At 36.9% G+C, this 16155-nt stretch overlaps 1 protein-coding gene across 3 annotated transcripts in view; it reads right to left on the reverse strand.

Annotated features, from left to right (window-relative positions):
* Positions 1-4352: 4352 nt before the first annotated feature.
* LOC127524135 (melanopsin-A-like) overlaps positions 4353-16155 on the reverse strand; it is a 38553-nt gene continuing 26750 nt past the window's right edge. Inside the window, exons 10-11 of one of the 3 annotated variants that reach the window (XM_051915527.1) lie at positions 10932-10967; positions 4353-7269 (exon numbers count right to left, since the gene is read on the reverse strand). In XM_051915527.1, the coding sequence (XP_051771487.1) occupies positions 7084-7269; positions 10932-10967 (222 nt within the window). In that variant the 3' untranslated portion in view covers positions 4353-7083. Of the gene's footprint in view, positions 7270-10901; positions 10968-16155 lie in introns of all 3 variants that reach the window. The other 2 variants (XM_051915526.1, XM_051915528.1) reach the window with 2 other exon arrangements.

A 16155-nucleotide genomic window follows, 5' to 3' on the forward strand; every position in this document is an offset into this window, starting at 1 on the left:
GTGCAGGACCCCCAGACGCTTGTGATTTGTATTCTTCCATCTTTGCTAAGGGCACTCATTTCTGCTTCTGTTATTTTAAGCTGTTTTAAGAGAGGAGAATGAACATATTCCAAATGAGTAGACAATTATATTGGTGAAGTCTGTGTTTATCTCAAATATTGTTCTCCTGTGGATTAAGGAGAATGAAAGACGTGTTTCCTGTCATCAATGATGTTGTTATCAGGTGGGTAGAAATGAGCACACTATACCAGGGAAGATGATTGACACGGTCAATACACTCAGGCAGGACATCCACCTGCCATCCTGTGCCATTCATGTTTTTCTGTGAAGGATCAGAGGTATAATTTAGCCAGGTCATTCTGACTGAGTCCTGTCACTCTTATTCTTAAGAGTGACAAGTATAGAAAGCATTCTGGCTCCATCATGTTACACAATGACACACACAATAGCTATTATTACAAACAATGGTCTATGGAAAAGTAAAGCTCACCCTCAGCCATAAAATAACTTTCCTCTCTGTCTTTGTCCACTGTGACATGAGACGTGATATGTCGTCATTCAAATTCACAATTATAAAAAGCACATTTGCTGCATTAATCTTCCCATTGCTTTTAATGGACGAAGTACATAATACTGCTAACAGTTCATGTGTTTTTTACATCTAAAGGTACGTTTACCCAACAACAATGTACTAAAAAAGGAAAGGTTTTGCATACAGATGACAACATTGTCAAAATTAAAAATTTTTTTAAAAAAAACCCTGCTGCATTATGCATGCCAGGCCAGTAGTTGGTGTACATGCGTTGAAAATGGCGTTGTGCAAACAGCCCCTAAATCTTGTTAAAGTAACACAGGTGTTTAGGAGAGTTGCCAATGTGTTTTAAGTAAGGGGTAATGTACAATCTGCATGCCTCTCATATATGGAGACCCAAACCTGCAGAAATTAAAAGTAAATAAAAAGTCCAAGAGTCGACCGTTGAGCCAGAGGAGCGCTGGCTCATTAATTTAACTGTGGAGCCAGCTCCCACCCTTGCTTCCACCCCTGGACTCACTCAAAGTCACCTGTTCGATGTTCCGGTCCCACCCTGTTACCTTCCCTCCCCGTTGTCTCCATCTCTGCTGGTTCTTTCAAGTCACAGTCACTCACTTGTTCCACTGGTGTCTCACAGTTCCTCCGCTCCACCCTCGTCGCTGATTTCCGCCAGCTTTTCGGCTCTGCCTCGGGCCACTTCACCACCAGCTCAGCTTTGTGATCTTTGTGATCTCTTGGCTGTACCTTGGGCCTCCAGACCCTTGTCTCCACCTTGGTAAGTCAGTCCGTTGGCTCCGCGCCCCCTCAGCTCCACCGTAGTCTGCCATCACTAAGGCCCCACTGGGCTCCCTCGTCCTTCCAGCTCCACCAGCTGCGCCTCAGTCCTCCATCCTTCCAGCTTCACCATTTCTGCCTTAGTCTTCACTCTTTCTCTGGTGTCACCCCGTTCTGCCAGGCCCCAGTCCTCGCCTCAGTCCTTTGAGCTAGCAACATTGCCTTGGACTTCTAGCCCTGCGGGATTTGGGGTTTGTCAGAGTTATGTTTAGTTTAATTATATTTTTGTTCATGTGTTTTTCAGTTTCCTATATATCCTTTTCAGTGTAGCATTCTCATCACACTTGTTAGTTTCCTTGGCTTCTCATGAGTTATTACATTCACCAGTCATCAAATTAGTTCCCTTATTATCTCTGTGTACAAGTACCTCCAGTTTTGCTCTGTTCTTGATCTGCGTTTTGTTAACATTATGTGTGGAAAGTGTTTCTCCTGAGATTCTCCTACGTCTCTCCAGAGACTCAAACTTGTATTTTACAAGTTGGCCTACGTGTTGTGATACGTGCGACATGTAGCTCCAGTTTCAGTTAACTTACCTGGATGAGACAACTGCAAATTTTAAGAAATATCAGACTGCTAAATGCTGTGATTGATCAATCAAAATCAAGTAATCCGGAGTAAAATATTTTTGGGTCAAATTTTATTCATAGACTTATATAAATAACTGTTTTAAAGTTGCATGATAACCTGAAATGCTTTAAAAAAAAAAATAAAAAAAAATAAGTTTGCAAAAGTAACGATTATTTGGCCTTGTCCTGTTCTAAAAGTATGTGCTATTTATAATGCATTTCTTTCTGGAAATTGGTTAAAAACAACCTTAACAACCTAATAACGTTTCTTCTGAACATCTGTGATACTCAGTTATCATGGAAGACGTCACAGCAACTGTTATCACAGGGCTTATTGTATCCAAAGATTGTTATCATGCATTGTCTGCACAGATGGTTTCTTTCCTGTCACTGAGTATTTGTTACACTGGGTCATAGATACAACAATACAAAAGAAGTGACAGAAGTGTAACTGTTTATGTCTAACAAGCTTTACTATTTCAGTCAGTTTTAATCTGACAGTTGCCAAGGAGCCTATGTACAGTACGGATTGTCAAGTGTATTTTGTACTTGACTGTACAAAATGAAAAGAAAACAAAACCATTTAAAATAAAGCTGTATTTGAACTACATTGCACATTTTATATATTTTCAAATTTCCTAGCTGAAACCCAAAAGCATAAATAAAAATTTTACATGCAAGCATAATTCATAGTACTTATTAGAATATAATATTTATTAACATTATCAATCACTCAAATACATCATTCAATAAATTAAAGTGAAATCACACATTCATTGCATGGACTAAGATTTATATGCTTTTGGCTATCCAACATGTGCATGAAGAACAGTTGTGAAGAAAACACAGTAGCACCACACAAGATTTACTGATTAGGAGAAACAATGTGTAACGAAATATAAATACATTTTAAATTCCAAAGCTAGAACTATTAAATATTGTTTTGCAGCAAGCCCAATACGGTGAGCAGAGATACTCAGATCACCTCTAATTTAGGTCAGCGAGTCCAGGCTGTTTACTGTATAATAAATTGCTACAAGGGAAAGAGTCAATGGCATAGAGCTGTTTACTCTTTAATCTTATCTCCAGGGGCTTGTGACCTTGTTCAGAGCGCATTGTAGGAGTCAGACAGAGTGAATCTTATATAAATGCCAGCGACAAACTGCGTACATACTTAAAGGCTGCTCAAGGTTTTTTTTTCTAAAGCCTATAGTTTATGGGAAAATAGCTTTTTAAACTTACTTTAAAACATTAAAATGGAACAAATGGGGTGAAATTTATAAATATAAATATTTAGTTGTTAAATGGAAGAGAAATGGATGAATATGAAGAGAATGCTTCAGAGAGGGAGCTTGCTATATTAATCTGGGCAGGTGAATGAGGTCTTACAGCAGCCAGCACCTCTGCATAGCAGCCACTCATTACCATCTAATCTGGAGCACTTGACTAGCAAACATGTTCAAGCTTACATAATGATTTCTGTCTCTTTCCAGGTGTGAACTGTCTGGATTGATAGCTGTAGTTTGCTCAGTGGAAGCTGCTGTGGGTTTTAAAGTCACTATGAAATCAAAATTAACAATTCTTAGTTTTTTTATGGAATATTGTAGTATTTATTATAAATGATTTATCTGTGCACATCATTTTTTAAAGGGTTAGTTCACCCAAAAATGAAAATTCGTTAATTACTCACCCTCATGTCGTTCTACACCCGTAAGACCTTCGTTCATCTTCGGAACACAAATTAAGATATTATTCATAAAATCCAATGGCTCAGTGAGGCTTCTATTGCCAGCAAGACAATTAATACTTCCAATGCCCAGAAAGCTACTAAAGATATATTTAAAACAGTTCATGTGACTACAGTGGTTTAACCTTAATGTTATGAAGCAACGAGAATACTTTTTGTGTTCCAAAAAAACTAAATAACGACTTAATTCAACAATATCTAGTGATGGGCGATTAAAAAAAAACTGCTTAATGACGCTTCGAAGATTTACGAATCTTTTGTTTCAAATCAGTGGTTCGGAGTGTGTATCAAACTGCCAAAGTCACGTGATTTCAGTAAATGATGCTTTGTTACCTCATAAGTGTTTCAGAATTTCAATCGTTCACCACTGGGGGGTGTGACTTTGATACGCGCTCCGAACCACTGATTCGAAAAAAAATTTCTTATAAATTCGAAGCTTCATGAAACAGTGTTTTGAAATCACCCATCACTAGATATTGTTGAATAAAGTCATTATTTTGTTTTGTTTTTTGGCACATAAAAAGTATTCTCGTCGCTTCATAACATTAAAGTTGAACCACATGAACTGTTTTAGATGCGTCTTTAGTAGCTTTCTGGGCATTGAAAGTGTTAATTGTCTTGCTGGCAATGGAGGCCTCACTGAGCCGTCGGATTTTATGAAAAATATCTTAATTTGTGTTCCGAAGATGAACGAAGGTCTTACGGGTGTGGAACGACATGAGGGTGAGTAATTAATAACAGAATTTTCATTTTTGGGTGAACTAACCCTTTAAAAATTCATGTGCCCTTGTAATCTTTAATCAAAATAACTTGCAGCAACATCTCTTCTCTGATGATGCGTTTACTGGTGTGAGGGCGGGGCAACCTGTCACTTACATGACATCACAGCAATAGCAAACCACATCCATCCAATCAATTCCAGATGAAGTCCTGCCCTACATTTTTTTTTTTTTTTTTTTTCAAAAAAACATATGTAGAATATTTGTCACATTAAATTACCAAAACAAACAAATATTAGGAACAAAATCACATTGGGTTTTTACATTTTTTTTGTGACGGGTGCTGTTTCATAGAGATATTAAGACTGTATATGATGCTGCAAAGGTTTACACTGTTTATCACAATTATATGAGAAGAAACATCTAAACGATTTAAAAATGATGCAATATGCAGTTTTATGTCTAGTAAAAAAAAATTTTCTTCTCTCAGTTCATCTGTCATTGTCAGGTGCATTGGTAAAAAGTATATAAAAATTACTGTATGAACTTTACCATGCACATATAAATATAACATGATGACAGAACCAGAACCGGAGTCAAGAAAACAGGAAAGGGAAGGGCAATGAAGACGTGACAATGTTATCAAAAATATAATGTCTGACCCGTTGCTTTTGCTGATAAGCTAACTTATCATTCGTATAGCACTTGATTATGTCACCCCGACGGCGTCCAGGCAACAAATCACATGCAAGTCAGCAGGACACACTATTGACCTACTTGATAACTGTGAGTGACTGGATATACAGTAGGTGTTCACTGCTAAATGTGTGTCAACGCTAATGAAGAGCTGCAAATCAGGTGAACATTCCGGCAAATCAGTAAATATGCCATTCAAGCACCCCATAGAAAGTCATAAAACATCTGTGAAGCATATTTAACTCAAAATAAAAAACAGGTAAACGTATCTCTCAGAAGAGACAGAGAGACCCGACAGTGCATTTGATCTGCTTCAGAGACCATTATCAGTCAATGTGTATGTAACTTTGAGAAAACAGCAACCTTTAAAAGCAATGGAGCGTTCTGGCTGAGCAGTTCCCCAAAACTAATCTTGTTAAAAGCGTTTCCCCTCTAATCCCTAAGGACTTCCAGATGCTGGCATATTAATCCCACTAAAGCATCTCTGAAATCCAGCAGAAAGGCAAATCTGAATCTGAAAGGTACAGTTCATTACAGCCACAGGCTCTGAGACCAGTTATTTGAATTTAAAAGACAATTTTCACATTTATAAGGGTTTTGATGCTATTGTAGCCTGCACAGAGAGTGAAAAACATTTAAAACCAAATATTTCTATTAAAAGATAGAATTTCTTACATTAAGAAAGCATGCAGGTAATCACAACCATGGGGAATTTCGCTTGTGGATAGAGGAACATGGCACAACACAAAAGCATGAAAAATCATACAGAAAAAAAATCATTCATTCAAAGATCATTTGTTGAGCACACTTCCGTATTAACATTCAATAGACATATATATGTATTGGCCATACAGTGCTGAAAAAAATTATAATCTACAAAATGAAATAAGTACTTTATTTGGATCAGCAGCCAGAAAAATGTCATTGGTTTTCAATGTGCTTGATTTGTTATGAAGTGGGAATACCTAAAACTTTAAAGCTGAAGTGTTTAGTTTATTTATTTATCTATTCAATTTAAAATTAAGGACGCAAAATATATCTGTACCATATCAGCTCTCTCAATATTAGAGATTTTTAAATTTGTAGTTATTGGATATTTAACTGAGAATGCTTAATTCCCCTATTTTTACATTTAGATGAAGTGAACATTAGATGGTGGCAGAGGTAAAAAGTCTTGATAAATGTAATCTTTATCAAATCTGATCATTAATATCCATTTTTCAGACTGTACATTATAATGTTGTGATGTCTAAATTCACTTGTATAATTTAAAACTATTTATTTTAAATAATGTAGACAAAATAGTATAGATTTTAAGTATCGGCCATTTACCGTTTATCAGCCATTACAATGTAAATATTTTTACATTTGTACATGAAATTACAGACTTCACCTTTAAAGAAACATCAAAAGATCTACCTTTACACCTGTAGACAGGGCTCTATTCATAGTGAGACCAAAATCTCTGGCTGGGTAAAAACTAGGCGTTTGAATCTTCAGGTCACAGATTATGTGTTGTTTTTGATCTTGTACAGGCGCTGGGAACTGTTTATTCCAACGGCCTACAGCACAACCTATAATGGATGAAGCAGCTCACTAAAGAGAAGGATGTATCAGAATACATAGAGCAGTGTCAATCCACAACTGAAACACTGCTGCTTTTCAGAACTGTTGAATTCTTCCCTGAGAGGAGAGGATCATCTCCACACCACTGAAAGAAGCCTGAAAGGGTATCCTGACCCGACTTTCCTATTAAAATACAGACCTTGTTCACCTTGTAGGCTGTGGTCCCCCATTTTCCACCTTGAAACAGGCAAAAGTACAACAATAACGGCACAGCCAAATTTCAGATGTCATTTGTAACAGCATGCACGTTCAATTTTGAGCCCTGTGTAAAGGAAACAAAAAGGTGGAAGGAATAAGTCAGATGACCAAGAGTTCGTTGAGATTGTGTCCTGAAGTATAAGTCAGTGGTAGTGCAGCTGGTTTTCAGTCAATGCCAGCAGGTTCCACAGTGACAGAGGCTGCCTCCACCGAACCACCTGGGAGCTGTCTGGAGGAGCTACTGATGCGCCCTACTGAGAGGAGGGCAGGACTGGACTCTGACGTAACAATGATGGAAGGGATCCGAACCAACAGTCTTTTCTCATCGGCTTTGTCTGACACCATATTTGGCTTGATGTGAGACAGAGAAAATACAGTGAGTAAATAAATAATTTTTTAAATAACACACACACACACACACACACACATATAACATTATTTGGCAAAAAAAGACAAATTACAGCTATACAGGTTTTATTTTACTGTGCAGAAAAATGCAAATCAAAAAGCCCACAGGACAAAGCATACATTGACTAAAACAATCAGTTATTAATATTTCATTGGTTCTCTCTTGTTTTTGCATGTGTTAATAATTTAATTGTTTTTGACATTTTTGATATTTTTTTATATATTTTTACTAGTGGGTGCAGGACACTATAGTTAATTTATGTAAGTGAGGATAGCAAAATAAAGTAAACTGTGAAATATTATACCCAAAAATTCTTCATACAGTGGACTACCAGATAAAAAATTGGAACCAAAAATTATTTTTGCTTAAGTGTTATCTGACATAATTAAGATAAATTTTTTCTGACACAGTTCAACTCTGAGATCTTGACATATTTTATTACGATTTTTTAAACTATAGTGAATGAACTGTATTAATGAATGAAATGTTCAAGGTGTCTAAATACATTTTGGTTTGCCTGGATGTATCGTCGTTCCCTTAAGGACTTGTGTGGAAATTGCATACTCTCTGAGTAGGTGTTACTTTTGAATTTGAATTTACTTCATGACCGTTAAAAAAGTATGTTCTATATAGTATGACTATGTAGTATGACTATGAATGGAATTCGGATGTACTCCATGTTGTTACTGTCACATGCCTCATGGGATAGTAAAGTGTCCATTAAACACGCACATCACAATCTCAGCGGAAGTAGCAAGTCATCCAGGTACTTTTTGCCTACTGTTTTTTTCCAGAATACTATGCATTTTGACATACTACTCTTTTGGTGTACTGTTTTTCGCTTACTATATAGTAGGGAAGTTTGCGATTTCAGACACGGAGCAAGACTTCAGATGGGTGTGTCAGATAAGAGAGACAGCAAAAATGTGCCATGTTCTGGGTACTCCAGGACCAGGGAATCACTGTTCTACTTTTATGTATTTTAAAATAGACTTTATTCATGTGATGGTAAAGCTTAATTTACAGCCATTACTCCAGTGTCACATGATCTATTACATATATACAAAAGCTGTCTATATGTAAATAATTTTCAGCGTATATACCAACGTACAAAAATGAATTCTAATGAGATCCGGCTGGGAGTGAATATGCAGGTATAGGACTTGCTTGTTGCAGTGGGATCAATGAAAACTCCCACAGCGCACTGAAAAAAACTTGCCATACTCATATTGATGCTCAGCAACATGGGTTTTTCAGCTTGAGCTGCTTGAGAACATTCTGGACTTTGTGTTTGCATTCACTGACATGTTTGCTTCCTGCCATCACTTCCAACACTGGGTTCCAGTCAATATTGCTATTAATAATGGCAAACTAGGGTGACTTTGTGCCAGTGCAGCTCGGCCTCTCTGATCCACACTACTGCATCTGAGCACAAGACCATTTGGATGCCTAATTTGACCTCATGTGGTTTGGTTTCACTTGTTAAAGTCTTGCATTTGTTTACAATATTTCATCTTAAGATCAGTTTTCTCCCTCAGAATGTGACTCAGTGTAATGAAATCCTTAAAGCTTCTTCATTACTGCATTGAATATTTACACCATGAGCACAACAAAACAGATTAATGAATAGCAACACGTACCACCAATGGACCTGCATGGCCGTAATATCAATATTAGACCTATTTGGATGGGACTAGAGTTCCCTGAAGAGGTTAGATAAAATTGTTTCACAGATGGATTTTGTGATTATAATCCCATATGAATCGAACATGTGTGTTATTTTCTAACACAGCCTCAAAAAAAGATTACAGCGCAAATTACCTATTGTTTTTCAGCATCCTCTGAGAAATCTACTCCAGTCCTGATAGGAATATCTGTGCTTGTGGTGTATTATTATTATCATCATCACATTTCTCCTTCTATATTTGACCTTTGTTGAACAAAGTGTCATTCACTTTAATAAATTCCTTCCCTTAGTAACATAATCACATAGAAGTCTATTTCAGTGGGTTTTGTGATGCATATAACCTTCTGTCACTATCAGGAAACAGACAATGTTAATAACTACAATGTGGAAGAAACTTAATGACAATTGTTTTTTAAATCAAAAAGCTTGTTGAATTGCACTAAGTTAAAAAAAAAAAATGTGTTACATTAATAATGTTTGCTTTTTACTGCTTACATAGGCTATACACATAGCCCTGATAATCATCACATATGCTTGCTCCATTTCTGTAAATCCATTTTTGTGAATGAATGACTTTCTCTAGCCGTTGCACTGGTCTTCGTTAACAGCCGCTAGAGCCACCTGCTGGTGAGGCCGACTAACAGTAGATGGAGATTATGCATCGGCAATCTACTGCTATTCCTGCAGTTCCCAGAATGTAGGCAATGTTGAATTTTCTGTCGAATTTGAACCACTGAATTTGTAGAAGCGAATTTATAAAACGAAATAAAAAGGACTGAAAATTGCCTGATTATTACAGGTTGTATTTTTAAACAGACGGAATGGTGAATATGGATCATTGAATTTTTAATAATGAAAATGTGTGTAAAATGTTTTGAATTGAAATATTCACAGCTTAAATATGTTGAATATTTAAACTGCATTAAAATGCAAGCCTTAAAGACCCCCTGTGGTGAAAATCAAGTTTTTAATGTTGTTTATATGTCTATGAGGTGTTTTTAATATGCTTTAAGACAAACCATATGCAAATTCATATGTCAACACCATTGCTGAGTATTTTCTCCTTGAAACTGCAGTGAAAAAACCCGTGGTTTGAAATCGCTGGTGTCTGTGACGTCACAAACTACCTTGTAACCAATCACATCAATGTGCCGGCAGGCTTTAGCATATCATTAACAGTGAACCAGCAGGGCAGTCTCAAGAGAAGCCAGGTTATCCTGGTATATTTTTCTGTTGATATGAAAACTTGTGAGGATTTAGCAATATGGCGGGTGTATGACGTATATTTCAATGTTATGATGAACTATATCCCTTTTTATATCCCAGTATTAGCTGTTTGATAACATAGTCAAGCAAAAGACTAATCATATTAATTACCGTCATGTCCAATATTGTAAAGAGCGATACCATTGTGCAGCGTTTTCCCTTAGTAAGTTGACAGAGTGGATCTCTAAGATGGCGTGAGCGAGTGGAGGCGGGGCTGATTTGCATATTCATTGATCCGCATATACTAAATGAGGCAAGGGTGTGGAGTTACATTCAAGCTATTTTAAGGCATGAAGAAATTTTTTTCACAGGAAAAAAACATTTAAATATGTCATTTTGGTGATCAAAGATGAGGTTTAAGGGATAAAATTATTGACTACAGAGAGACTTTAAAAATACAATGCATTAAAATGCAAGCACGGTTAATGTAACGCACATTTTTTTCAATTAGTGCAATTCAACAAGCTTTTTTATTTCAAAAACATTTGTCATTAATTTACTTCCATACTACAATGATCTCCATCCCATTTGAATTAGTACATGAAGTGACAGCGATCCTATGTTAATAATTGTAACTCAAACATCATTTAGAAACTAATCTAGTCCAAAAAGAGCACTTACAGAGGACGAGAGACAATTGGACAGACTGACCTCGGCCATGGAGATCTCTTCTTTGTCGCCTATCATCTGAAAGCGGGAGAGGGGAGATATGAATGAAATTTACGATTATGAGGGTTTGCCATAGTTGCATAGTTCAACACTTCTCTTTCTCATTATTAAAGTTCAGATCTTTAATCACTGATTAAGTTTGCACATCCTCCTAATGTTTAAATGGACCAGTCAAAAGAAAAAGGGGGAAGGGCAGAGCCGAAGGTGCCACCCAGTGGACGCACTGATGCTGTTCATCTTGATGACATGGGATGAGCTTCTGTTTATGGGGATTATCTCTCTAAAACCAGCAGATTAGAGCAGGAGAATTAAAGCAGGCTTAATCTCAATGTAATGGACCCTCATTCAAGCCTGCTCTTTAAAGAAAACTCCTGCGCACTGATCCGCACTGTACCATCTACATCTTTCACTTGCTCTACTGGCTCATGACCTGTGTCCATTAACATTATATTAACAAAAGGAGCCTTTAGGAGTGAAATCAATTTGATTGGAGTTCTGTTTTTTAAAAAATGGAGTGTTAGCAGACATTTTAAAAGAATCATGTGTCTGTGACTGGAAACTAGAAACAATGTTACATTATATATCCTTTTGACTGGTGATAAGCAGAAAAGCAGGATTTGTTTCAGTCCATTAACATGAGAGAGTTATTGTCTGTCTATTACTTTCTATTTTGTACAATCAGTGAAGTAGATCAGTGGTTCTCAAATGGTGGGTCGCAATCCAAAAATGGGTCACAAGTCTTTTCTAATAAAGCTACAGACAAATAATCCAACTGGAAAATTATAAAATGCCACAAACCATGTGATTATGGTTTAAAATAACATTATATGTATATATATATATATATATATATATATATATATATATTTTTTTTTTTTTTTTTTTTTTTTTAAATGCTTCCTAAAAAATGATAATTAAAAGCCATATAAATGAAATCTAATCTTGGCCTTAAATATTTAATAATAATAATAAACAAAAAATGTGGTAACATATTTCATTCATATTACATGTATCTTTAACTATGGCTGCATTTACACTGCAAGTCTTAATGCACAGATCCGATCTTTTGACCATATCTGATTTTTTGGCCAGTGTGTTTACATTCACTTTAGACGCGACTAGTATCCGATATCTGTTTTTACATTAATTCCCGCCCAAAATGATTGTCATTGATAGCTTTGCATGCACATGGTAGACCCTCGGGTTTTGAATGGCTGTGTTAATAAAATTATTTATATATTTCACGTCGGGTGGTCAAGTCATGATTACCTGCCAGAAGGTAATCATGAGAGAGAGAGAGAGAGTAGGCTAGAGAGAGAGTAGGCTAGACTACCCAGTGAAGCTTTTGGTTTATTAAAATGAAAAAAAAAAAAACACACGGCAGTCTCTTTTAAATTAACCGGGCAGAGGTTGAAATTCAGCTGCTGAATGTGTGTGTGTGTGCATGCGCATGCAATTTCTTTCAAGGAAAAAATAGATAGACATATAAAGTTTCTACCTCAATAATAAAGCTGCGAATTTTTAGTGCAAGTGCATACAGGCACCTCTGCTTCATAATACAACATTAAAGCTACCTTTTAGTAAGCAAACATCTCGCACTCACCTTGTGGTGGTGGCTCAGATCGGATTGGAAGTGGCTCAGATCGGATGCGAAAAAATCGGATCTCGTGTGGATTTTTGTGTTTACACGTGTGCAACAAATTCTGATCTGTGTCAGATGTGAGCAAAAAATCTGATTTTTTGTGCCAGTATAAACACAGCCTATATGTCTTCATATAACAACCAATTAGTCATATTTGAGCTGTATGCTGACTCATTAGACTCGTTCATTCATGATTAGGAGTCATTCGTTTGGGAACTGTTTCTGATTCACTGAAAAGTAGAGGCTCATAAGAGTCATTCATTCTGTAAATCGGACTGCACTGGGGTGCGTTTCCCAAATCAAACTATGGGTGCAAGTTCCGTCGTTACCAATAGAGTTCAATGGGACTAACGACTATAGTTGACTAACAATGCTTTCAGGAAATGCACCCCGGGTTGTGTGTGATTCACTAAAGGAACCAGCGAGTCATTCGTTCTGGAATCAGACTACAGGTGCTGGTCATATAATTAGAATTTCATCAAAAAGTTCATTTTTTTATTATAAATTATTTTTAAAAATGAAACTTTCATATATTCTAGATTCCCCACATGTAAAGTAAAACATTTCAAAAGTTTTTTTTTTAAATTTTGATGATTAGAGCGTACAGCTCATGAAAGTCCAAAATCCAGTATTTCAAAATATTAGAATATTTCCTAAGATCAATCAAAAAATGGATTTGCAAAACAGAAAAGTTCAAGTTCTTTAAAGTATGTTCTTTTGTGCACTCAATACTTGATCGGCAGGACATATTACAGCAAATGACTTGCTCCTAGCACAAATTACTGCATCAGTGAAGTGTGGCATGGAAGTGATCAGCCTGTGGCACTGCTGAGGCACTATTGATCCTTCAGATCATCTGTATATTGTTGGATCGACTGTTTCTCATCTTTCTCTTGAAAATATCCCATAGATTCAGGTCAGGCATATTGGCTGGCCAATAAAGCACAGTAATATCATGGTCAGCAAACCACTTGGAAGTGGTTTTTGCACTGTGGGCAGATGCTAAAGTCCTGCTGGAAAAGGAAATCAGCATCTCCATAAAGCTTGTCAGCAGATGGAAGCATAAAGTGCTCCAAAATCTCCTGGAAGATGGCTGCATTGACTTTGCACTTGATAAAACACAATGGACCAACACCAGCAGACGTCACGGCCCCCCCAAATCATTACTGACTTCAGAAACTTCACACTAGACTTCAAGCAGCTTGGATTCTGTGCCTCTCCAGTCTTCCTTCAGACTCTGGGACCATGATTTCAACATGAAATGCAAAATTTACTTTTATCTGAAAAGAGGATTTTCGACCACTGTTCACTGTCCAGTTCTTTTTCTCCTTAGCTCAGGTAAGATGCTTCTGACGTTGTCTCTGGTTCAGAAGTGGCTTGGTAGTCCTTTTCCTGAAGATGTCTGAGTGTGGTGACTCTTGATGCGCTGACTCCGGCTTCATTCTACTCATTGTGAAGCTCTCCCAAGTGTTTGAATCGGCTTTACTTGACAGTATTCTCAAGCTTGCGGTCATCCCTGTTGCTTGTGCACCTTTGCCTACCCAATTTCTTCCTTCCAGTCAACTTTGCATTTAATATGCTTTGATACATCACTCTGTAAACAGCCACCCCATTCAGTAATGACCTTCTGTGACTTACTCTCTTTGTGGAGGGTGTCAATGATTGTCTCCTGGACCATTGCCAAGTCAGCAGTCTTCCCCATTAGTGTGGTTTCAAAGAACAAGAGATACCCGGAATTTATACTGTAGGGATGGTCATTTAATGAAACTCAAATGTAAATATTCTAATATTTTGAGATACTGAATTTTGGACTTTCATTAGCTGTACGCTCTAATCAACAAATAAAAAAAAAAAAACTTTTGAAATGTTTTACTTTACATGTAGGGAATCTAGAATATATGAAAGTTTCATTTTTTAAAATAATTTACAATAAAAAAATGAACTTGTTCACGATATTCTAATTATATGACCAGCACCTGTATACTGGTTGTGCTGTATGTTTTTGATACATTAAAAAGAACAAAGACTGGTTGCACTGAAACGACTGTTTCCTGAAACCGTATTGTCGCAAACCTGTCGTTCAGCCTCTTTGGTGAAATGAATCCATTTGAAATCAAATTAATGCTAGATATTTTGCTATAGATTACGGACATGGCATCTGAGGACTAATTTTCATTTTTCTCAGTTAATTTCCAGATTCAATCATTGGCTCGTTCTTATGTACCAGAGCACGTACACACACGCGCACTCTTCAAAAACGGTGCTTAAAATCTCTTGACAAACTAAAATATGACATGTGTATATATATTTTAAATAAAAGATATACGTTGTACTTAATGTCAGCTTGCTTATTTTGATCAAGATAGCGATTTATTAAGTCCACATGTCATAAAAACAAGAAACTATGCTTCTAACCACAGCTCGAGAGCTGTCGTTCCAACCTAACACAAGTTTGCGATGCAGTTTGTGAATGTTCGTTAGCACTATGGTTTCGGGAAACACCAAATCGCTGAACTATGTTAGTAACGACGGAACTTGTGATGTAAGTTGGCTAACAATGCTTTTGGGAAACGCAGCCCTGATTGACTGCTAGTTGATTCTCATTGTAATTCACTAATGGCACCCTTTTAATAAGAGTCATTTGTTTGAGAATCAGGCTACACTGGTTGCATTGTATGTTTCTGATTTACTAAAAAGAAGTGTCTCAAAAGAGTTATTTCTTCAGGAAACAGACTACAATGGTCGCACTGAATGTTCCGTGCTGCAGATTCAGTAGTGGCGCCACTGAGGCCACGTACACACTTGCAGGTAAATTCGGTTGTCAGTTCACCTTTTAGTGCTTAATCGCATTCTGTACACACACAGTTCAGTCAAATACGGGAGTGACAACCACATTCTACAACCGAATTAACTCCCGTAAAATACAGGTAGTGGCAACCGCATTTGCAGAAATTCTATGCATTGTGTATGGAACTGAACAACTAGTTGTTAATGACGTTTTTTAATGTGCATCGGAGGTGTCTCTCTTTTGTATGTGCGGCGAATAACAGGGAAAGCAGTACGAGCCTTGATTCATCTGTGTTGCCAGATCTAGCTTGAAAAATCTGAGAACAAGGACCAAGCCCATAATAAACCGAAATAAATCCAAATGCTTTATTTTGATTCGTGCCTGCTCACTTTAATAACTCCATAAACACGATCACTTTATGAGTCAAGCTTAAACAAGCCCAAAAAATGCTTATAATGAGTGATCACGGCAACACAGAAAGAGCAAGCTCTGTGTCAAACAGGTTGTATACAAACATAAGCATACACGATGCTGTTTAGTTAAATTGCTGAAAATAACGAGTGTTTTGTCACTGTAATGTTACTTTAGTCACAATAACGGATACCAAACACAAGCTGGTTTCCAAGCTGTCAATCATCGCTGTTTCGAGAGTGAGTCCAGTTCTGTACACATGTAACGATAATTTAGGGGTTTCACTCCCACGTTTAAATGCGGTTGTCACTCCTGAAATTTACAGTGTGTACGTGGCCTGAATAAGCAGTGTATGAAACTCTGTC

The sequence above is a fragment of the Ctenopharyngodon idella genome, chromosome 12 (genome assembly GCF_019924925.1).
Source record: "Ctenopharyngodon idella isolate HZGC_01 chromosome 12, HZGC01, whole genome shotgun sequence".
NCBI classification, from domain to species: Eukaryota; Metazoa; Chordata; class Actinopteri; order Cypriniformes; family Xenocyprididae; genus Ctenopharyngodon; species Ctenopharyngodon idella.